Below are 24,990 nucleotides of genomic sequence, written 5' to 3'. Positions count from 1 at the left end.
TAGTAAAAATAAATAGTTTATGTACTAAATTTTTATATTATAATTTTTTTATTATTTATTATAAATTTTGAAATACAAACACTCTTCACAAATTATTCAATAATATACTTGTTTTTTTGACATAAAAATGAATTTATTAAAACAAAACGCTTAACAAGACAAATATTGAAACCCAGTCGAGATAGATCCTCGAACTGTCAACTACAATCTAATTGTGAAACAAAGAATGAACTAAACAAATAGTCATTTGTTTTCAGATTTCTTAACACAGTAAAATATTCGTATCTTTTATCAAAAAGATATTACATTAATATCTCAAGTAATCCAACCTACGTCAATTATGAAACTTGTAGCATCACAATTTACTTTCACATAAGCATCATTTGTAGCCCAATGTTCAGAATCATCAGTCAAATCAATTGATACGGGAGCACCAAAAGTCCACAAAATATGAACAACTTTTTATTGTGAAAGGTGAGCTCTTGCGGTATCCATCGTCCCAAAATCAATGCGAGTCTTATGGATCTCTCAAAATATCGTATAAATTTTTTTAGAATGATAATCGAAACACATATAGAGGCACACAAGATTAAAACATCCCAAAAAGATAGACATACACTAACATCCCAAAAAAATTGGGCACAACCTTGATAACAAGGTACTTAACAACATCTAATCCAAAATAAATTAGATCTGAGTTTTATTAAAAAAAACAAATAAAATTCTGGCAAAAAAAAAAACTAATAAAATAAAAGACGGGATGAGAGAACGAAGGGGTTAATTGGTGAGGGAGATAAAAGGATGTGAAAAGTGGAAAAATGATGACTGGAACTCTAATTACGGGAGTCGACTCTCGGAACATAAGCATGAAGTGTTTTATAATATACTTGAAAATAAATTGTCGGAAATAGAGTAGCTAGGCTATGCCAGTATGCCTCTATAAATATTACATACGAGTATTCTTCATCAAATATTTTCTGCAGAGCAGCAAAAGGATGAGGTTGTTTCCTGTTTTATATTTTGTCTCTCTGCTACTCTATCTAGCACTTGAAGTTCACTCGCAAGATGATCAATCAGGTAAAATAAACAGTCTCTCTGCTATATCTTTATCTATTCAAATTAAACTTCTACTATTCTATCTTGCACTTAAAGTTCACACGTAAAATGATCAATCAGGGGAAAAAAAACAAATTGACATTTCACGTGGTAAACTTGTAGATTCATCTGTGATTATTTTTACAAAAAACACCAAAACTAACACATATATCATGGTCATGGTCTTAGGTTTTATAAGCATAGACTGTGGAATTCCAGCAGATGCCAGCTACACAGACAGCGCAACCAACTTAAACTACGTGTCAGATTCCGGCTTCACTGATGCGGGTGAAAGCAAGACCATACTACCATATTACAATACTTCAGGCCTTCCACAACAGCTGGTGGCACTAAGAAGCTTTCCTCAGGGAATTAGAAACTGTTACACCCTAAAACCTGTTCAAGGACCAAGTAATAGGTACTTGATTCGCGCATGGTTTATGTACGGAAACTATGACTCTAAAGACGTGCTCCCGCAATTTGATATTCATCTTGGAGTTGAGAAATGGGATACAATCTCATTCAGCAAAACAACTTCTCTAGAAAGAAAAGAGATCATCCATGTCCAAACATCGGAATATATTTATGGATGCCTGGTAAACACAGGACTTGGAACGCCTTTCATATCAGCACTGGAGTTAAGGTACTTCAATACTGAGATCAGTAACTTGTATACAGATGATTTCGTATCACTGCAGCTTTTTGGACGGGTAGATTTTGGTCAACCACTTGAATCATGCAGGTACGCCATCTATGTTTCAATGAGTAACATCTACTGTTTATTTTTTACCAGGTGATGTACATGTATTGAATCTTATGTACAACTAACAGGTACAAAGATGACAGACATGATAGAATATGGGATTCAATTGATTACAGTAATAGTTCAATAGTATATAATCCGGAGGAGACGTTGACAGAACTAGATTTTTATGTACCATATAAGGTCATGAGGACAGCTATTGCACCGGACAACACAAGCAATCCGTTGACAATCACATGGGAGCCTTTAAATGTATCTGATCAGTTTCTCATCTACTTGCACCTTGCTGAGGTGCAGACTTTACAAAGCAACCAGATCAGAGAATTCAACCTGTATTTGAACGGAAACCTCTGGACTCCAAACAACGAGCCTGTAATTCCTACTAATCAGACTAGTGTAGTACGCAGTTCCGCACCTGAGTTACCAGCGTCTAAGCATGAGATCGTGATGCAGAAAACCGAAAGGTCAACTCTACCCCCTATCATAAACGCCTTGGAGGTTTATAGTGTTAAAAAATTTCTGCAATCACAAACTCATAGTCAAGATGGTAAGCTATCTATGCTTTTATTTTAACACTTCAATTTTAAATTGTTCTTTTCGAACACATGTATTACAGGTTAATTATTTAGTTGGTCATAATCAAGTAAAAGATCATGTGACTTCTAATATTTATGATAATATATTTAAATTTTATTAAGTTTATTTAATATTTATTTATAATTAAAACAAAGAAAATATATATATATATTAAATAATAAATAATAAATAAACTTGATAACATCTTAATATATTATCATAAATACGGGAAATCATAACCTTTTAGTTGGTTGTGATAACATTTAAAAATAATGTGTATAATTTTTTAAGTAATATTTTTACTGCTTAAGTTCGTAGTTCATATTTCGAGTTGCTTGTTTGATATTTATGATGATTTTAATGACTATCTTTGATCCTGTTTTCGGTTCAGTGACCAACTTCATACAAGACTTCAGTGACGAACTAAATAATTAACCTTATCTAGTTGTGTATTTCTTTATGCATGGATTTTGGCCCGATAAAAAATGTGAAGGTTAGGTACCTAATAATTATTCACCTTCTCGGATGAATTTAGGTCACGTAAATTCTTCTTACATGGTTTTAAAATTTTGATCTGACACAAATTCCCGCCAACAAAAACTTAAAGTCTTTCTTAAAAATACCTAAGTTGTAAAATTTATTTTAAAAGACAACATCATATATATATAACATCGGTAACTATTTAAACTTGGAAAATAAAGCACGTGCAATTTCAAACGTATAAGTTGAATTCCGATGTAATACTAAAATGATGTAAAATTTACATCAAAAGGATAGTGCCACGTCAAATTTGTTGTCAAAAATACATTTGATATATAAATTTTACACTAAATTCGATATCTTTCTTAATTCCAACAATACACTCATTTTTGTTAACAAAACAAAATTGTTTTCTTCATGTTAAAAGTTCTTTTTATTTTTTATAACCAAGTAAAACGAAAAACAGACAAAGGAGTCAAAGTAAACAAACTAGATTTTAATTTTAGAGTAAATAATGCAATTTATCCTTTTGTGCCCATTTAGCTGGTTCGATTATGGACATCAAGTCGGCTTATAAAATTCAAATAGAAAACTGGCAAGGAGATCCGTGTGTCCCACAGGCGTATGCATGGGACGGTGTTGGATGCAGCTATAATGATTATAATTTTCCTAGGATTACAACCTTGTAAGCACTTGCTTCTATTTTAACTTATATATCATTAACTTCCTATCTACAGTACATATTTACTGAATTTAAAATCCAACTTTTACTCAGAAACCTGTCCTCAAGCAGATTGAGTGGAAAAATTGCTTCTTCTATTGCCAACCTCACAATGATAAGATCTCTGTAAGAACTCGTGCATATAAACTAGTTAAACTAACTTGTGTAAATGCAGCTAAAACACATATAAATTCTCAGGGATTTGTCAAACAATAACTTGTCTGGAGAAGTACCTGATTTCTTATCACAACTCATCTTCTTGAGGATCCTGTAAGTGTAACTTGAAGGGTGCTGTTAATTGTTCACCTTCACTTTAAGCATTTCAATGTTGTCCTCACTTTAATGCTACCATTTATATACCTCGTCTCAGTTCAACATAATGTTTCGACTTGCCTGATATAAATACCTTGTACAAATACAATTGTGAGAGCAGTAAAAAAAACTAAAAAGAAGAGGCGGATCAATTTTGTGGCGTTATGAGTGCAATAATACTACTAACAGTTGTGTTAATTATGCAGAAACATAAAAGGGAACAATTTCATAGGTTCAGTTCCTTCGGACCTCCTATCAAAGTCAAAAAGTGGACATTTGTTACTAAGGTGTGCTTTACCACCATCATATTAACAATATACGAAAAAAATTGTATCCCAGTTGTGTCTTTACTGAAAGAAACTAGACAGATCCCCTCTGCTGAAAGCCTGAAACCTAATAGCATATATGCTAAAATTATTGGTAAAACAGAGCAAATTAAATGTATATATATATAATAGGTCTTACTGTTTGATTTAATACATAGCATGGATGCAAGTCTGGGAGGTGGAGATACAAATCGATGCACATCATCTTCATGCAAGAAGAGCAGTAACAAATCTACAATTCAGATGGCTTCACTTGTTTCAGCGTTTGTGCTAATCATTATTGCAGTAATAATTCTCACGTTGGTAGTAAGAAACAGAAAAGGTATAGCAATTACTAATGCTACCATTTTTCAGATAAATGAAATATTCAGTGTGATTAGAAAGTAAATTTTGCAGAACGTATAAAGATTACCTCCTTGGAGACCTTAAACCGTCAGTTCACATACTCTGAAATTCTAAGAATCACTAACAATTTGGAGAAATCTGTCGGAGAAGGAGGATTTGGCAAAGTATACCATGGTCATATTGGTGATACCCAAGTTGCTGTCAAAATGCTCTCAGCAACATCAGCTCAAGGGTACAGGGAGTTCGAAACTGAGGCAAGTTAAATCTATATCTATATATATGTATATATATATATATAACCTTCCCCCCATATCTGCACGAGCTATTCTTTTGCGATTAGTTTTTAGTTTTATATACTAATTTACACATAAATGAAATAATACCATACAGTTTCTGCAAAAAGATGTAATCATTACTCATATTTGCATAATCAAGCCAGTCCAGAATTTTCAAAATAGATTTTCAGAAAAATAAATTAGTTGTACCAGTTGTATTTATCTTTTTATTAACATAATGCCCTTTACTGATTAACACGTGACTCTAAATTGCAGGCTAAGCTTCTGATGAGAATTCATCACAAAAATTTAACAGCTCTTGTTGGCTACTGTATGGAAGACAACCACTTGGGAATTATCTACGAATACATGGCCAATGGAGATCTGGACGGGTATCTAGCAGGTATTTGGTACACATGAATAATCACTTATAAATTCCATCTGATATAGACAAAAATATATAAACTATAATTTGCAATATGGACAATTAAAACCTAAGAAAAAGCTGAGATTATATAATACCGAGACCAGGTATAATTTACATGACAAGTAATCACACTTATAAATTCCACCCTAAACATTCGAAAATATTTAAATTATAACTCACAATACGGATAATAAAAACCTAAAAAAAAGAAAGATTGGATGATACTGAGACCTAGTTCACATCGTTCATATCACACCATATGAATGTGAATTGAACAAAATTAATATAACTAACCGTCGTTCTTACCTCAAGTACCGATCCAACCAAATAAGATTTCACACTACAAGAGTCAACAGTTAAAATCATTCCAACCCCAGGTAAGATGCCTTCCAACTTCCTTTAGTAGTGGAGAACTGCATTGCTATTTCCCTTTCTATCTTCTTCATATTCATCTAATTCCTCCCCAGAAGCAGCCCTAGTTAGGTTCAAATTGTCAAAGACTCAAAGCTGAGTAGCAACTAGCAATATTTAAGTAATTATTGTCTAAGTAGTTGGACAAACAAATAATACTCTTACAAATTTGAAGTATAAAAATACCTTGAAAAGGTTTACTTTTGAGCCTGCGATAACTGGTAGCACTTGGATACAGGTAGAAAGCCATATGTTTTGAGTTGGGAACAGAGAATTCGGATTGCAATCGATGCTGCAGAAGGTTAGCTGATGAGCTGATATCATCCTCCCTCTTGACTGTGGATTTTTTAGTCTTTTAAGTTAATTTTGTTTAGTATTACAAGAGATGTTGACACTAGTACACAAATTATATCAGGCTTCGAGTATCTGCATCATGGTTGCAGGCCAACAATAATCCACAGAGATGTAAAATCGACAAATATCTTACTTTCAGAGAATTTTCAAGGTAAACTTGCAGATTTTGGCTTGTCCAGAGTCATCCCTTCTGAAGCTGGAAGTCACATAATTACAGAAGTTGCTAGAACTCTTGGCTACCTTGATCCAGAGTACGTGTTAGCAATATAAGATGAGTTTACATACATATCTGGTCTTGCTTCTAACACATTAATTATTTTTAAAAGTAGGCACTTTTGTAAGAAAGCTAAGCCCTAACAAAAAAGGAAAAGCTAAGCCTTATTTAATGAATCAATTCAATCAAGTGTTTATATATTTGGATTTAACATATTTCCAACTCACAGGTATTACGCATCAAATCGACTGACTAAGAAAAGTGATGTTTATAGTTTTGGAATTGTCCTCTTGGAAATAATCACAGGCCGACCAGCTAGAGGGATCGATGATGACAGTGAACACATAGTTAGGTGGGTTAGCTCTAGAATTCAACAAGGGGACATTAAAGTTGTTGTTGATTCAAGGATAAGGGAAACTGCTGACATTAATTCTGTCCAGAAAGCTGTGGAAATAGCAATGTTGTGTGTATCTATTGCTTCCGACAACAGACCGCCTATGAATTTTGTGGCAACTCACTTGAAAGAGTGCTTAGAAACAGATTTCATTTGGAATGAGACAAGAAGAGAAGAATTAATTGGAGAAATGTCTCTTACTTTAGAAAGCAATGGAATAGATTCACAAGAATGATCAGGCCTTCATTTCTCACCCTCAGTGCTGGTGCTTGTTTGTTTCTTCCAGGAAAATATGGACGAGGGCTCAGTTTCATTAGTGTGGTCTTTGCTGTTTTGGATTTGTCTGCTTTACAGTTCAGTTTGTGCCATTCACTACCTTTGTTAAGGTTTCATTACTCTGTTTTTATGTTTGAATCACCTAGCCTGTGCTTATACATATGTAGCTTTCGTGTTAATAGCATTTGCTTGTATATATATGGCTACCGCTTACATAATTGAACTATTAATTAGTCAGTTATATTATGCGTTTAGCTACTGGTTTGAGCAATGAATATTCTGTTATCTTGTACTGGTTCTTTTGTTGGTGCAAGCATATTGATTTTGATTACTGCTGCAGTCGATGACAAGCATTTTATTATCATATATATAAAACAAAATCAAATACGAGTAATATATATTATAAGCTTTATCAAATTAATTAATCTTCTTCCAAAAAAGCAAAGGCTCTGCAAGACTGCAACACATGTTTTCTTCTTCATATTGTAACACAATATTATATGGTTTCCTGTATTCATAAAATCTTCAGAATTTTTTTTATTTGAATCACATTCTAATAGATTCTTTAATTAATCTCTGTATACACTTTACTAGATATTAAAAAGTTAATGTCTAGAAAGGTTCATCTTAAGCCCAGTCTCATTATCCAAAGTTGTAACCAGTGATCATCATGATGAAAAACATTGCTCAAACAACTACATCCGTATCAAATTCGTTTTCATGTTACTCGTGATTGTGCAGGGTAGAACGCATCTGTCTTCTTATTAGATTAGTTGGAGGTCATTAGCCGATTTGGGAATCTTTAGCGACTATATAACTCGATATTGTGTTATTATGGAATACAACAATACAAGTATTAAAAGGGTAAGAAAAAGGTGAGTAAGGAATAACCATAACCTTCATGGTGTCACCGAGAAACATCTGCATGCAATGCTTCTGCTTCGAATGTTGAATTGTTTGTATATCCTCCTAGCAGATTACATAAGATACCAACCTAATAAATCAACAACAAATGAGATGAATCTTGTTAATCTGCCTATGGGACCTTCTAATTCGAGCATTACCTTTTAATTTGCTCAAGTAGTTGGCTGTGGTCTCTGCTGTGCCTTCTACCGAAATCTTTTACCAAATTATAAGGATTTAGAAGATATTGCACCCTAAAAACCAAATTCAGCCTCCAGGCGTGGAGTTTTCTTCCCTTAACAACCAGCTGTCCTGACAAGTGAGATGATCATGACGCTCATCAATGGTACTATGTAACATGCACCAAGTTTAACTTGCATTCCAGATCTTCTTAACCTGTTAGATAATATGCAAGAATGGAAAATTGAAAACCTGATATTATTCCATGGAACTGCATACTAATCCACGCTGACTGAGCCGTTACAGATTCCAAACCAAAAGAGAGACATGCTAATGACTACCCCTGAGAACAGCATCTTTTGCCACAAAAATTAATTATACATTTAAAATCAGCCTTCTCAATTCTGTAACTAGACATTTTTGACATTGGGGGATACCGAGCTCCATTATGAACAATTTAACTGAAAGCAGCATTCAAATTATATACAGCGGAAAAGGATCTGAGCCCCAAAATAAAACTAGAGACACTCATATAATAGCCAAGATCAATAACTCTGCTCCCAGATCAAGAGCTAGATAGCATAGGATTTCCAATTTTACGCTTATTATACAGCGATTCAATGTAAATTTTGACCCGATTATATTTGGAATAAAAAAGCAAATATACATCAGATATAATCCGCATTACGAATTTACGATCACAGATTTTTATTTAATTACATCAATTCTCATCAATCAAGCATCACAATTTTAACAACATTTCACTTGTGATTTTTGCCTCTCAGTTTAACACCAAGAACTTTCTCCATCTTCGCCAACACCATTTGATTCGGCACCGCTTTCCCATTCTCATACTCCTGAACAACCTGCGTCCTCTCATTAATCTGTTTCGCCAACTCCGCCTGACTCATCTTTTTCTCGATCCTCGCTTTCTGGATCGCCTGTCTCACCTCCGTCGCCACTCTCTCCAGCGCCGCCGGTTCCGCCGCCGCGTCCAGCTTCCGAGCGTCCACTACTGGCGCCGCCGCCGTCTTCTTGTTCTGACCGGCGGTGTGTTTCTTCACCGTCTCCACCTGACCGCCGGTGCGGAGCGCCTTGTTCACAGCTTTCGGGTCCTTAAGGTCCTGAGCTTTTGGCTTTGGCTTGTTGAGGACGATTGGGTCCCAGTCTTGTGTGGCTAGTCCAGTGAATCGGTTCGGCATTATCGGAAAAGTGATCAAAAAGGTCGACTGTGTTTGATCGTGAAATGATTTATATTTAAGCGAAATGTAAAATGCGAAAGTAAAGTGAGGAGAAAGGAAGGGGATGGGAGGATTTATATAGAAGGTGAGGGACCTGGAAAGTTCCACACAGTTCTGAGGGGGAATTTCAATAGTCTGGGTATCTGGAAAGTTCTTTGGATTGCTGTCCAAGAATACTTGTTGCTGAAGACCCAAGCAGAGCCCACTTAGAGCAACTCCAAGAGTTGTTTGACACCCTCTCTATTAAAATGATTATTACTCCCTCCGTCCCATTTTAACTGCTTTTGACTTTTTTATACGTATTTTAAGATGTTAAAAAAATTACATCTAAACATGATTATTTTTTATAAATTTATATCAAATAAAAGTTTAGAGTGTAAACTTTTATTTGATATAAGAATTGAAATTTTTTATTGAATGTAGATATTGTTTTTTTACACCTCAATATACGTGTTAAAAAGTCAAACATCAGTTAAAATGGGACAGAAGGAGTATATTAACTCTTAAGTCATTTGAAAGGTAAACATTTAGCCAATCTCCAACAACTCTCCTCAATGTCATCTCTTTACTTTTTAATTTACTTAATATTGTAATGAATGTAGCTGTCCTTCACAGCAACACTATATTTAATAATATAAAATTCGTTTAGGAGGCTACATATCCTCCTCACTACTGAGGAAACATTTAACACTCCTAAACTTGTGGGGAGGAGCAAGGAGCCTGTTGGAGTGTGATTATAGTACAACTTCCTTAATATTTGACTTAAGAGCACTAATAGAGTGCTTCTTGGACTTGCTCTTACCAGAATAGCGGTAGTATCCAAACTTCACCGCCCTACTAAATCTATACTCCCTCCATCGCATCACACAGTTTCCTTTTTCAAATATCCAATTCAATTTTTTACATTTCAAAATTTACTAAATAGTTGATGGGTCCCATCATTACCCAACTTTTCCTCCTTTCCACATTACTTTTACTTTCTTTTCACACTACTTTTACTCTACTATCTCCTTTTTATTATACATTAAAAATTAATGGGTTCCACCATTTCCCCCACTTTTTTTTTTATCTTTTTCACTATTTTATACATATTTCTTAACCTCCGTGCCCAAACCAAATGTAAAGAATTGGATGGGACGGAGGGAGTACTGTACTATAATAAGCCAAACATGGGTATAATTTTTAGTCCTAAATTTTGTTAATGTTTTTTGGTTTGGTAATGTTCCTTTAGTCATTCTTATATTATTATCTTGCTAAAAATAAAAAGAATCACACTAGAAATTTATCTCTTAATAGATACAAGTCTTAAACAAGAGCTATTGACCAAAAAAGCCAATCAACTTGTCATTTTTTTGCCAAAAAACCTTTAAACTTCTTTTTTCATTAACAACCCCCAATAAACTTTATTAAAATATATTAAAAAAATACAAAATAAACCATGGTTAAATCTGCCGATCTGACTTGTCAAATATCTTTCCCAGATTTATATCTTTTTATACATGTGTGTGCCATGTCGTGTCTATTCATTAATAATAATAATTTATCCTTTAATAATTTATAATGTGGGTGTTTGTGTAGGGCTTAAAAGCACAGCTTCTAGTTTATAAGTTAGAAGCACTTAATTCGTACCGTTTGTGTAAAAAGTCAAGAAGCACTTATAAAAAGCTAGGAATGTGTTAAGTGACCAATTCTCCTAAAACCTCAAGGTGTTAGGAGGAGGGCTTACCAGGATCATATTCTAACATTCCCTCTCACTCGAAAGCCCATTTATGGGTCGAGAGTGGATCACGGGCGCCCATCTTTTTGGGGCATAACTTGCCTTCGTGTCCTTAATAAATTCTGAGAATATTGGAGGTCACAGGGAGTCGAACTCGAGTCTCCCGCGAGACCAAGCTCTGATACCATGTTAAGTGACCAATTCTCCTAAAATCTCAAGGTGTTAGGAGGAGGGCTTTTCCAGGATCTTATATTCTAACAGAATGCTAGCTTTTGTTTCAGGACTTCTACTTATTTCCCAAACACTTTAATCACTTATAAGTTTTAACTTGCTTCTAACTTCTACTCCACTTTTTTATTTTAAGCAAGAAGCACTTATTTTAAACTCACCCAAACGGCCCCATTATATTCTAATTTCATAAACCCATTGAATATCTGAGTTTCATCATCTTTATCAAAATTACGCTTATACAAACAAATTTGATTTTATATAATTGCTAAATCCCGGAAATGATTAGAACTTCTCGGTGACTTTGATGTTCAAGATTATAGTCACGAGCAATCTGCAAGGCATGTATGTGATTTTGAAAGAGTTATGCACGCGTACTGGAGATAGTATTCACAGAGAATTAGAGTAGACCTTTGTATTTAATCATGTCTTTTAGTGAGAACGTTCTGAAATTAGATTTTAAAGATTGAAAATCAATAGATATAAAAATTTGACATGTTGAACTTACAACGCAAGCCAGTATTATCATAATTTTTCTTGAACTTTGTTATTCTTGAATTCATTTATCCAGTCAAATTTTAAGCATTCACTATAGTAGTGCATAACAGTGAAGTTACTGTGTGTATTAAGGAACTGCATCATAGTGAATTACCAGAGCAATGCTTGCTGTAACAAGAAGGGGAAAGGTAGCACTGATGCTGATCAACCCATCTTAAAGCTGATTTTAGTGGTGCTGATATATTTTTTTAATTTTTTTTATTATTTTTTGATTAATTGTAATTAATTTTTCACGCAAGATATAATATGATCATGGTTAGTCCACGTCAGCTGTAAGTAACTCTAGTTAATTTTTTTCAAAGATTTAGTAAAGTTTATTGAGGTTATTAGTGAAAAAAAGGTTTAAAGGTTTTTTGGTAAAAAAAATGACAAGTTAGTTGGGTTTTTTGGTTAATAGCTCCTTAAACAATTATAAGACTAAAAATCTATCTCTTATAAGTACAAGTTTTTTTTTTGAAATTGAGTACAAGTTTTAAATAAATTACAACACTTAAAATCTATCTCATAATAAATACAAGTCTTAAACCGATCCAAAACACCACACGCATATAACTTCCGAGCCTTCGGCTTACCACATACATATAACTTTCGAACCTTCGACTTGCTTTATTATTTCATTAAAAAAATTATAATGACGCTAAAATGAAATTATAAATATATAATTTTGAATATTTTTTAAAACAAGAACCTTCATATAACTCTTTCGAATTCTAACATGTTTTATATCAATACAAACACAAATAATTACATAATTTTTTCTAACTCTAATCTGTTACATGGTAAATATCTTTTTTTCATACATATGAAGATATAGACTATTACGTGAGCTCGTGGGTTTACCCAGTGCGCACCAAAAGGGTAGCGGCTGCGGGTTCCGACGTTAAAAAAAAGAAAATATACGAAATCTGAAAAATATAATTTAAAATTAACTGAATAATAAATAATCCCATATAAATAACAAAAAATATCTTTAAATAGATAATAAATTGTAAAAACTAAATTTTCGTGACAAAATGTAATCTGTTGGTTAATTTAATTTAATTAAAATTCAGTTCATTAATATTAAGATACTAATAAAATGATGTTAAAATTTAAATTATAAAAAATAAATTACGAATTATATAACCGCCCGCAAGGTTAAAGACTAGTATAATTTAAAATGTTATGTCCCTGAAAGTTAGGACCTGTTTTACTAACTTCGACTCTAACCGTTGATGTTTTAGTCTCATTATATGTTTACTATTTATTATTAAGAGTTCTCTTTAATCATTAAAGGAAAATATAAAGGAGAGAGAAAGAGAATCTTAATAAGAATTTATTATAAAATATAAGATATTAAAGGTTCTCTTTAATCATCAAAGGAAAATATATAGTGAGTAAGAGATTGTTAATAAAAATTTATTATAAGATATAAGACCGGAAAGGAGAGCGTCTTGAAAAAGTTGTCCTAGTTATATAAGTCATCACTAAAATTGGATCAACCTTTTTACTAAATTATAACTTAGGAAATGATATAAGGTATATCTTGTACTTGTTCCGGCACATATCCAAATTAAGTTTCATATAAAATTAAATTTGATACGTAAAAAAATCAATTTATTATCATAAGATTACGATACTTATTAGTTGTATAAATTTTCAATAATTTTTTTAATAATTATATATAAATATATTATAGTTACTTGTATTGATTTTTAATAATTTTTTAACAATTATATACAAATATATTATTGTTCTTTACAGGAATCGGGGAAGAAAAAATAAAAATAAATTTCATGAATCAACATAATCCTTGATATGTTTTTTTTTAAAATCTCAAATGTTTCTCATTTTGAATGGAGTGGGTTTGGGTATATGATGTTGGTTATGTGAGGCATAAAGAATTCTTATCCATCAAAAGGATATGATCTTATTTAGTAAAAAAAATTAAGCAACTTGTTGTGTTCGGCATTTTTGTTTCTGTGAAGGGACGTTTTTAGTGCTTATTAAATTTTTCCATCGTGAAAGTAATTAAATAGTCCATATACTTTTTTGTTAAATGAAAATATACACGACAATCACTATTATACATGTATCTTTATAGGTCATGAAAATTCTGAGAAAAATTATTTATAAAATTAGATATAAAATTAACAAATTAAATGAAATTTTAGTTTATGCTTAAACTTGAGTACCACAAACATGCATACATTGAATTTTAGAAAGTTCAAATGAAAATATATATTATTTAGAAGCCAGAGCACAAGGATCATGCATTACTTCTTTTCCTCACTCAAGTACATACTCATTTCCTTAGTCAGATTGTGAATCAGCAGACTGTTCACCACAAATTGAACAAGCCTGACCTTCATCCTCAACACATATCATTTCAAACTCTAAATTTTTTATTTTTCCTAAATCTTTAAGCAAAAGTTCATAATGAAGTTTGATGGCTTTCATGGTCTTCCAAGGCATCTCATGAGCAACTTCTTCAAAGAATGCTGGAGGTGGAGGGGTATCAAACTTATATAAAATAGTTTCGAATTTCTTAACATCTTCAAAGGACCAACCATCTTCAGTATAAGGCTCATGTTCAACATTTGAGGAAGATTTCTTATGGTTGGGTTGTGCCATTTCAATAGTTGCTGAAAGATGGCCTGTAATTGTATATCTATGAACTATATTATGAAATGCTTATGAGTGTGTTTCTTATAAGATTCATCACCTATTTATAGATGCTGTGATATGTAGATGAATTCATAAAGACCTGTTTTCAGCCAAATAAAAAATAATATCTTATTAGTTGGCCGTTGCAATAAATTGAATATATTTAATAATATCATTGTGATATATATATTTTTTTATAGTTAAACTTATCTCTAGGATTGACTTGAAAGATATGCTCATAGTTAGACCTATCTCTAGAACTGAATATAGCTGTACAACTTATCTCTAGAATTGAATATAGCTGTACAACTTCCTAGATATAAGTTTAATCATAAACATATATCTCAATGATGTTATTAAATATTATAAAATTTATTGCAACAACCAACTAACAAGATATTAATTTATTTATTTTTTGACTGAACAAGATATTAATTTTTATTTGACTTAGAACTGGTCTTTATAGATTCACACACACACACACACACAGATATATATATATATATATATATATATTGAAAAATATATTTGTTGGTTACTAGATATGGAAACTGTAAACTTGGACCCCAACATAGTTACTGTTATTTGCATTGTCCTTTTATTTATCCTAGTCTTTTATATTTATGCGAACTCTATGTTTAAATTATAATCTCGATACCTATCCAAAAAAGGGAATCATCATACTGCACTTGATGTGATCTTTTTTTTTTTTTTTTTGAGATTGAGACTTCTCATTAATTAAATTCAGAAGATAACATCTCCAACAATACATTTGGAGGAGACGCAAAATGATTAAAGCTATTTAACAAACAAGGAATTCTGGCTAGTAAATGCGCAGCCTATTTGCTTGCTTTTTGACATGACCTACAGCAATATCAGTTCTCTGACCAAGCTTCTCTTTGCAGACTTCTATCGTGTGTCCAACTTCCACCAGATAAACAATATCCCTTTGCAATATCATCAATGATTTCGTCAAATTTATGTGGGTAATATGACAATAATCAAGGTGAATTATAATGTGTAAATAGCGTGAAATGCCAATATACAGAAAGGTCATGTTTCTGGGCCATGACTAAGGAGTATTTAGACAACAATCAATTTTTAATTTATGGATAAACAATTGAATAATCATGTTTAGATGAAAAAATTACCAGTATTAAGAGAAGTTGAAAGTTAAAATTTGATCAATAATATAGTAGAGAGAAACTATATAAAATAAGATTTTATTATAATCAACTTATTCTCGATTATAATAGAAAAGAGACTTATAAACTAACATTTACAAAAGCGCAACTATACTCGTAAAAAGTGTGTTACAATATTTTAGAATAAGTTAAGTGTGTAGTATGTAGTATGGTTGTCATTCATGCGGTTTGTGTAAGATAATTTTTACTTGATGTGAATCTCCATATGTTAGAACTTTATACGAATAATATAACAATAGTCGATTTATAATGTGCATACGGTTTAAAATGTCAATATCAAAAATGGTCTCAATCTCGGGCCATTGCAAACAAGTCTCGGGCCATTATAAACAATCATCTGATTTTTAATCATTAGGTCAATAACTAAATAGTCATGTTTAGAGAAAAATATGCAACCTTTTCATTCATGAAACAATTAAAACAATTATAAAAATCTTCAACCAACAAACATGCAAACAAAATTCAACTAAAACCGAATCCGAATGAATTTCAAAACTACAAACTAAACATTAATTAAAACAAAATCGCCCTCAAAATCAAATTGAATCCAATCCTAAATCAAATGAAATCTGAATTCAAATATAACTGGATCTAAAGAGAAAAGAAATAATTCCAAACAAACCCATGAAGGACCAATGTAGCTAAAGTTAGGAAAGAAACATGTCAATCTGGCTAGAGCACTCTGGAGAAAAAAGGAAATAATACCATGAAAGGCCAATTTGAGAACATAAAAGAAAGAAAAGATAAAATCCCATGAAGAGTCAATTTGTCTATTGTGTCCAAAGAAAAACAAACAATATCACAAAAGATCCATGTGCCTAACAATATATCAATATGCTTGGCACCTGAAAATAAAATAAAAACTAGGCAAGGAGCCGATCTCATTGAAGAGGCCGAGAAAAATTGACAATTCCAAATGAAATACAATCAAACCAAAAAGTAAGTATTTCAAAGGAAAAACATTCTAATCACAATTAGAACCAAAACCCAAACCACTTTAATGTTTAGAAAAAAAGAACAAATAAAAATTCTAAAAAAATATTAAGTCTAGAAGACCCAACAGCAATCTTGTGCACGTTTTCAGGATTGAACAATCATATAAAGAAATAATATAAAATAAAATTTTATTATAATCAACTTGTTCACTGTTATGATCACAAAAAATAGAGTCCAGTGTAACCAACATTTAAGAAAAACCAACAACTGATATAATAATAAACTAACTCATAATATAATACTGATATAATAACTTTTTATATGTTAACAATAGCAACTTTGCCTCTTAACACAATGAAAAGCTGACTCAGGATCCTTTTACTACTGAAGATAAAATCATACATGTGTATTCTTAAAACAGTACTATAGAACTTGAAAATTGGTTTGAAAGGGACACAATTAAGGCGTCTGAATTTAGGAGGGCTGTCTTTTTAGGATTGTACAGCAGCTGGTAACTGATCAGCTGGTCGCGGTACAGATTGCCATCCAGTGCAGTGCTGAAGAACTTGCTTGAGAGAATCATTTGAAGGTTCCACTGTACAGATTTTATAAAATTCTGATGGATGAAATGTGGTCTGCTGGTCTGCAATGTTTAATAGGCCGGCCTGGGTTCCTGTGATGAACAAGTCTCCTTCCGATATGATGCAGCCAGAACTTGCTTCTTCCTTGTCACCAGCCTAGAAAGCAACCAACAAGAAGAGTGAAAGAGAAATCCAAACCTAATATACAAGCATTAATAATAAACCCAAATGCAGAGGGTTACTCTTTGAGAATTTCTTACCTTTGAGCCTGTTAAGTTTGTCCTTATTTTATGGACCCTTTTTTCAGTTTATTCCAGTTTTGACCTCACCAGAGTGAAGAAATCCAGTTGAATTTGGTTGGAAAACTGAGAAAATTTTCAGTTTATATGTTTTACAGTGGCTTCACACAATTGTCAATCCGAATTAATAAAATTTCTCAGTGGTTTCCAACACAATGATTACAAATTCAACCGAAATTCGTAAATCTGGTGAAGCTATAATGGGTATTAGTCTTTAAAAAATGGTTGGATTGCACAAAGTACCAACATAAAGGACTGAATTGTACAAAGGACTGAATTGTATAAAGGGTAGGGTATAAAATAGTACACTTTTAATTTTTACTCTTAAGTCTCTAAGGTTACGTTTACTTGCATGTAATGGAATGGAGGGATAATAGAATGAAATTTGTACTCTAAATTGGGAATGATTATAGAAAATGTCTATAATTTTCAATCCTTTAATTATTCCATTCCAACTATTCGGAATAGAAATCTAAATCATATGTTTCAGAAGGAATGCTCATTCCACTTCTTCATCATATTTCCCTACAATCTTCATCATTAGAAATTTAGACTCACTCATATTTAGTCACTATTGTCTCATACTTTCTTTTTTATCCATAAAAACTCTTTATAATTTTACATACCATTCTCTCCTCATTCCATACTATCCAAGTAAACGGAACCTAATGTTGTGTTTCGTTGGGGAGAATGGAATGGAATGACTAAAAACAAATAAAAATAGCAGAGGTAGGAGGACGAGGAAAGTTTAAAAATAAATTGAGTGACTACAAAATTGTTATGATGAGATTTGAGAAGAAAATGTGTGTAAGAAGGAATGGAGCATTCCTCAAATTGGGAGTTTAAAAATAAATTGAGTGACTACAAAATTGTTATGATGAGATTTGAGAAGAAAATGTGTGTAAGAAGGAATGGAGCATTCCTCAAATTGGGGGCGTGATCTTTAGCATAGGGTGTAAGGAATTGAATGGAGGAAGGAATGAAATTTTTGCCCATCACATAATGCAAATTTCATTTCATTCGTCTCATATTCATTCACCCCAACCAAACACCACATAAGGGTTTATATAGGATGTATACAATAGACATACTTGAAGAGTCAAAGTGTTAATAAGCCTAAATTTAAGTTATTTTCCTAGGCTTCTCACCAAAATTAAAATGGTAATTATTTCTTATATTACCTTCCAATTCATCTCCTACATATTCTCATCAGATCCATATGACCAAAATTTAACGAAATGAACCATGCATGCTATTATTCTCTCTAAATCTAATACAGATTGCAGTGACTCCCATGAAGAGAACTATCAAAGCACATAATACAATGCGCCAATTAAAAAATACATATTATATTCCTAACTGAATTTTAGGGGGCACAATTATTTTATTCTCAGCGTGAACTGCTTCTTATTATTAAAAGCTGGTAAAATAAATTACATAAATAGTCAGATTATCCAATAGTGATTGCTACAGAAGCAAGTGCGAAATCGTTTACCTTCTCTGTAAGATATTTAAATGCTACCTTCTTCTGTCCTGCTTCATAAATATTGCATTGCGAGTATATCTGAAGCAAAATATATCTTGTAAGTTGTAAGTCAAATTTAGTGACTGAACGTTGAAGAAGAAAAATTCAGATCCTGCAGGGAGTAGAACCTGTGATTCTACACTAGCACAAATGGCATAGATTCCCCAGTTTCTTGTGTAATTATTGTACAGATGTACTTTCGCAAATCTGACACGAGGATGCCGCTGTCTAGTCCCATCAAAGAAACAGTGGTGTATGGTAATACGAATGCATCTGTCACCAGTATGAGAAGCGTCTGCTCCAATGAGCATTGTCTTGTCGTGCTGTGAGAAGTGACATCTGAAAGCAATGTATAGACAGATGGTTAAATTTATATACACAAGGAAAAAGGTGAGATTAACTTCATAGTTTTGATCAGTTCACCGTGAAATAGTAATATCTGTGCTTTCTCGTGTGATATCAATCAGGGCATCTGCATAATCACGAAGGCTGCAGCGATCAATCCATATATGCTTTGAGTGAGGTTTAATTTGAATAGCATCCACATCGTGTCCTCTACCCCCTTCAAACTCTAGGTTGCATATGATGACATGTTCACATTCCTTTAGCCTCAAGCCCTTTCCAGTGAGCTTGATCCTTTGGCCCCGCCCATCTATGGTCTTATGTGATGACACATTCAAGTAAGAGGAGAGTTCAATGGTGCCTGAAACTTCGAAAACAATCCAGAGAGGATCTTCTTTGCGGCAACCATAACGAAGTGATCCGGGCCCATCATCTGACACAGAATACATAACAAGTTCTGATCATATAACTGCTGTTGGGGTAATTGACTGCAAAAAGTATCACCAATTTACCAAGCACCAAATTCTAGTGATGGTTTGCATCAATTCCTATATATTTATCCGAATTAGTACCACTCAATCTTCTCCCAAAATATGAATTGAAGGAAAGACAGGATTAAAGATTAATCAAGCATTACACAAAATGCAGAACAAATTGACGCTGTAAACAAAAAATGGAAAATGTTTATATATTAGCAAAATAAGGAAGTTGCAGAGCACAAATGAGTATAAGAGGATCTTTATTCAAAGAGTTGGTTCTTGGTTATCTAACACGGAACAGAGATGATACCTGCGAGGGTGGTAACGTGATAAAGGGGACCATGAAGGCCACCGATGGCGCAGCGACCAAAGCCTTCAGCTTGGCCGGCAAGAGCTCGTAAGGTGGAGTCAACTTGAGCATATGGGAGAGACAACATTGCCAACTGAGATAGTGGTAAAGTGGGTTCAGACATAACAGGAAATGCAGTGATATTTATATGAAACAAGTCGAAACTGATCATCCCCAAATAAATTCACCTTTTATTCAACCGACACATTTATGGGGTACACATTAAAGAACGAAACTGGCCGACAGTGGGCTTAGAGCATCAGGAGAGCCCAAGTCCATTTAAATTGGCTTTTTTCTTCTTCACGAGGCCTGCCTTACAAATTAGTATATGTTTAATTAATATTTTAAATAAATTTTTAATAATTAAATTTATCAATAAATTTATTATAAATTAGTATGAAGAAATATGTTTTCATAAGAATATTTTTGTTTAAGTTAAATAATAATAAGATATTTATAATTATATTATAAACTAAAATAAATATTATAAAAATAAAATAAAATTTGATGGGAATTACTCCCACCATCCCTCCAGGTTGTTTACGCTCACTGTTTGCACGCATTTTGAGGCTCCTATAAAATATAGTTCCATAATTTTTTTTAAATTTTTTTAAGTAAAAGTTTAAACATCAAACTTTTAATCGGGAAAAACAAAATTTTAAAATTTAAAAAGCGTGGGTAAAGAAATGAGGGCGAGGGAATATTTGCAAAGTGAAAACACATTTACTAAAACTCTGTTGTGTTAACTTATTGAATGGAATGGTGGGAGAATAAAATGAATTTTGTACTCTAAAAATGATGTTAATCAAAGAAAATGTATATATTTTCATTCCTTTAATCATTTCATTCCCACTATTTAAACTACAATTCTAACCCACATGTTCGAAAAGAATGCTCTATCTATTTCTACGTCATGTTTCGTTACAATATTTCTCACAACAAATTTAAATACATTTATATTTTCTCACGATTATCTCATACTTTCTTTTTTCTCCTTAATACTTCTATAGCACTATTCGAATTCTCACAGCCTAAATATTAAAATATATATGAGAAAATAATTAATTATATAGGTCTATTATTATAACTAGTATTTTAATAAATTTAATAAATATTAAATAGAAAAAGAAGGAAGAGGACATGGTGATATCTAACACTAATAAAGCAAAAAAATATATATCTAAATATATTATACAAGTGGAAGGTCCGCGCGTCTATTTATGACAAGCTCGCATTTATAAAATCTCCGCGATTAAACCACCGATCGCCATTTCCCCCCGACGTCGCCCTCTTACGCCACCGAAAAAGAAAAACCCTATTCCTCCACCTATACATACAAATCCTTCTATTCTCTCTGCACATGCATGCTTGCATGCATGCATGCCCATCCAATCAGTCAAAAGATGATGCTATGATGCAGGTAATTATACATAGACGTGCCTCGTAATATTCACAAGTACATAATATATTAATGTACATTTTTTGTGTCTACGTATAATTATCTGTGTTGGTTTTAGTAAATTTGAGAAAAGCTAGAGTTTGTGAAATTATAATGAGTTGGGAGTCATTTTTGGTGAGGGAAAATGAAAAGTTCTGAAGAAGGTTCGGGGGGTTTGAAAATGGATCAGTTGAAAATGAAGGCCGTGAATTCTTATAATGATCTGCATGATCAGAATGCTAATTCACCCAAGTTGAAAAGTAATTTAAAAATGAGGCCCTCGAATTCTTTCAATGATTTGCATGAGCAGCCTGGTTCGCCTTCCGTGACTCCGAGAGCGCCAGCTGTGGTGGTGTCGAATTCGAGCAAGGCCTTGGCGTGCTCTGCCTCGGGGAAGGCCTTGTTGGGTTCGAATTCGAGCAAGTCGTTGTTGGGGGGTTCGAGTTCGAGCAAGTCATTGGTGGTTTCGAGTTCTAGCAAGTCCTTGTTGGGCTCGAATTCGAGCAAGTCATTGGCGGTTTCCAATTCGGGTAAGGCATTAGGCATGTCGAGTTCAGGGAAGAGGATGGACCAGAAGAAGAAGTATGTGAAACAGGTGACTGGGAAGAATAATGACACGGAGCTGCATTTGGCAGCGCAGCGTGGGGAAGCGAGTGCTGTGAAGGAGATTTTAGGGGAGATTGATGCGCAGATGCTGCAGACGTCGAGTGGGGCGGAGTTTGATGAGGAGGTGGCGGAGATTAGGTCTGCAGTGGTGCATGAAGTGAATGAGTTGGGGGAGACTGCGATGTTTACTGCTGCGGAAAGAGGGCATATGAATGTGGTCAAGGAGCTGTTGCCGTACATGACAAAGGAAGGCCTTGCTATGAAGAACAAGACTGGTTTTGATGCATTGCATATTGCCGCGAGGCAAGGTCACGAAGGTAATGTCAAATTTAATGAAAATTGTGGCTGTTTGGTTTACTTCTGGTTTCTGCTTTTCTTGACCCGTTTGTGTAAATAAGCAGAAACATTCTTAGCTAGGAAGCTGAGAATGCTAACTTTTCTCTCGGAGCTTCTACTTCTTTTCTAAACACTTTATTAACTTATTTACTTTTCACATCTACTCCACTTCTTTAATTTAAGTAAGAAATCACTTCTTTATAAGCTAATTTAGGGTATTCCTGAATGCAGCCATTGTGCGGATGTTGTTGGAATGTGACCCGGAGCTAAGCAAAACAATTGCCCAATCAAATTCGACTCCTCTTGTGTCTGCAGCTTCGAGAGGGCATACAGCTGTTGTCAAAGTGCTGCTAGAAAAGGATCCGAGTTTGATAGATATCCCGAGGTCTAATGGGAAGAATGCGCTGCATTTAGCAGCACGTCAGGGTTATGTAGAAATTGTTGAGGCATTGCTTCAGACAGAACGGCAGTTGCCAAGAAGAACGGATAAAAAAGGGCAAACTCCATTACATATGGCTGTCAAAGGTGTTAGCTCTGAAGTAGTCAGGTTGCTTCTACAGGCAGATCCAGCTATCGTGATGCTACCAGACAAATTCGGCAACATAGCTTTACACGTTGCTGCCAGAAAAAAGCGAACTGAGGTATTTCTGAATTTTCCCTGTCAATCTCCTAAAACATATTCTTGGGCTGAATTTAAGGGATTAAAAATTGTATCAATTTGTTGCAGATAGTCAATGAGCTTTTAATCATCAGAGATACTGATGTCAATGCATTGACAAGAGACAACAAAACAGCCCTTGACATTGTAATAGCACTCCCTCTGTCTGAAGAAGCCGCGGAAATGAAGGACTGCTTGATGCGTTTTGGGGGTATGACAGCCAGTGATCTGAACAACCAACCGCGAGATGAACTTAGGCAAACTGTAACAGAAATCAGAAAAGAAGTGCACTCACAACTTGAACAAGCACGAAAGACCAACAGAAATATGACTGGCATTGCCAAGGAGCTCCAGAAGCTGCACAGAGCAGGGATCCTCAATGCTGCTAACTCAGTCACTGTCGTTGCAGTCCTGTTTGCAACCGTTGCATTTGCAGCTATTTTCACAGTTCCTGGTGGTAATTATGATTCTGGAATGGCTGTCATGGTTCACTCTACGCCCTTCAAGATATTCTTTATCTCTAATGCAATTGCCCTCTTTACATCATTAGCCGTGGTGGTGGTGCAGATAACGGTTGTCAGAGGCGAGATAAAATCTGAGAGACGAGTTATTGAGGTGATCAATAAGTTGATGTGGTTAGCCTCTGTGTGCACCTCCGTGTCATTTATTTCTTCGTCCTACATAGTTGTGGGGCGGCGCAATCAATGGGCTGCAATCCTTGTGACAGTCATAGGGAGCGTCACAATGATAGGAGTCTTGGGAGGGATGACATATTATGTGGTGAAGTATAAAAGGTTGCGGAGAGTGAGAAAGAGAGCAAAGGTCTATAGGAATCGTTCAAACTACTGGCACGACGACTTGTCTGATTCTGATATAAATCCAATTTATGCAATTTGATGTCTCCAGGAGAGATTGTTTATTGTTTACAAGCAACTATGCAAACACGGAGCAGGACGGGTCAAAATTGAAGTGCAACATGGTGCAAAAGCCACAACTGAACTCCGCGGAGCTGGAAAGATCGCCTTGAAAGGCAAGCATATTCTTGCACAAGAGCGCAATCACACTGAAACGGTGTAATACTGCATAAAAATTACAGATTCTGACATAGGATGTCGAAAATACATGGACTGGACAAATATTGATCTCATCTCTTAATATATATGGTGGTGCCCGTGAGTTTACAAGAAGATCACTAACATTTTTTTGTCTCCCGTATAAAATTAGTTAGTCTGGCAACTCTTGATCAAATCTGAAGCTGGGGTGAAGACAAAGTGTAGTTAGTTACATATATGTTATTTCTCTTGTATTTAAGCAATGAGAACAGACACATGTTTCACAATAAACGGTGGAAAGGAGGGGAGGGCTTTGCAGTTAGACTAGGGGCGGCTTGACTTTGCTTTAAAAATTTTAAGACAGCAAATTTCTCTCCGTCAAACAGAATTTTGTTACTCCTTCTCTTTTCAAATTTTAGTCGTTTAAGAAATATTCGCTTGTTTTTTCACTAAACATCATTCTCTTCTTCAAAAGAAGTGTTCTTGAGCTATAATTTTACAGATTAAAAATGCAACTGATTTTGATCCCGAGCTGGTCTAATGATTTCCTCAAACGCGTGTGTTTTCTTGAAGAATCCCGAGCTTTTCTTGAAGTTTTTCTTTAATTTTTAGTGAAAATTTGTGTGGAGTTATAAGTTGACTAGTAATGGAAGACCAGAAAAGAGAGCAGCAGCATTACACAAATGTATTGTATGATTGATTGATGCAAGTGGTCCTTGTCTCATTGGCCTTGTGGCCAATA

The 24,990-nt window shown here is 33.9% G+C and overlaps 4 protein-coding genes across 5 annotated transcripts; 2 read left to right on the top strand and 2 right to left on the bottom strand.

Annotated features, from left to right (window-relative positions):
* Positions 1–897: 897 nt before the first annotated feature.
* LOC108221076 (probable LRR receptor-like serine/threonine-protein kinase At1g05700) lies at positions 898–7,261 on the top strand. Of its 2 annotated transcripts, XM_017394976.2 has the most exons (13): positions 899–1,077; positions 1,285–1,837; positions 1,927–2,405; positions 3,458–3,599; positions 3,690–3,761; positions 3,834–3,905; positions 4,154–4,234; positions 4,432–4,595; positions 4,670–4,872; positions 5,170–5,296; positions 5,970–6,032; positions 6,147–6,336; positions 6,529–7,261. In XM_017394976.2, exons 1-13 carry the CDS (start codon positions 924–926, stop codon positions 6,926–6,928), a joined length of 2,700 nt encoding a protein of 899 aa, XP_017250465.2. In that variant the 5' UTR covers positions 899–923; the 3' UTR covers positions 6,929–7,261. The 2 variants fall into 2 exon arrangements, with proteins under 2 accessions (XP_063950713.1, XP_017250465.2); XM_064094643.1 differs by lacking the exon at positions 4,154–4,234 and having other exon boundaries at positions 898–1,077.
* Positions 7,262–8,668: 1,407 nt separating this feature from the next.
* On the bottom strand, positions 8,669–9,392 carry LOC108222174 (multiprotein-bridging factor 1c). Its single transcript, XM_017396078.2, has one exon. It carries the CDS (start codon positions 9,252–9,254, stop codon positions 8,814–8,816), a length of 441 nt encoding a protein of 146 aa, XP_017251567.1. The 5' UTR covers positions 9,255–9,392; the 3' UTR covers positions 8,669–8,813.
* A 7,464-nt stretch (positions 9,393–16,856) lies between these two features.
* LOC108223466 (probable pectate lyase 4) lies at positions 16,857–20,322 on the bottom strand. Its single transcript, XM_017397752.2, has 5 exons — positions 20,120–20,322; positions 19,412–19,763; positions 19,117–19,327; positions 18,959–19,027; positions 16,857–17,320 (listed from the first exon to the last, which is right to left on the bottom strand). Exons 1-5 carry the CDS (start codon positions 20,280–20,282, stop codon positions 17,075–17,077), a joined length of 1,041 nt encoding a protein of 346 aa, XP_017253241.2. The 5' UTR covers positions 20,283–20,322; the 3' UTR covers positions 16,857–17,074.
* Positions 20,323–21,378: 1,056 nt separating this feature from the next.
* LOC108223468 (ankyrin repeat-containing protein ITN1) lies at positions 21,379–24,899 on the top strand. The gene is made up of 3 exons (XM_017397753.2): positions 21,379–22,519; positions 22,770–23,179; positions 23,266–24,899. Exons 1-3 carry the CDS (start codon positions 21,742–21,744, stop codon positions 24,091–24,093), a joined length of 2,016 nt encoding a protein of 671 aa, XP_017253242.1. The 5' UTR covers positions 21,379–21,741; the 3' UTR covers positions 24,094–24,899.
* The last annotated feature ends 91 nt before the right edge of the window (positions 24,900–24,990 follow it).

The sequence above is a fragment of the Daucus carota genome, chromosome 5, assembly GCF_001625215.2.
Source record: "Daucus carota subsp. sativus chromosome 5, DH1 v3.0, whole genome shotgun sequence".
NCBI classification, from domain to species: Eukaryota; Viridiplantae; Streptophyta; class Magnoliopsida; order Apiales; family Apiaceae; genus Daucus; species Daucus carota.
Note: the sequence above shows the minus strand (reverse complement) of the source record. Positions and strands in the feature narration are given on the sequence as shown.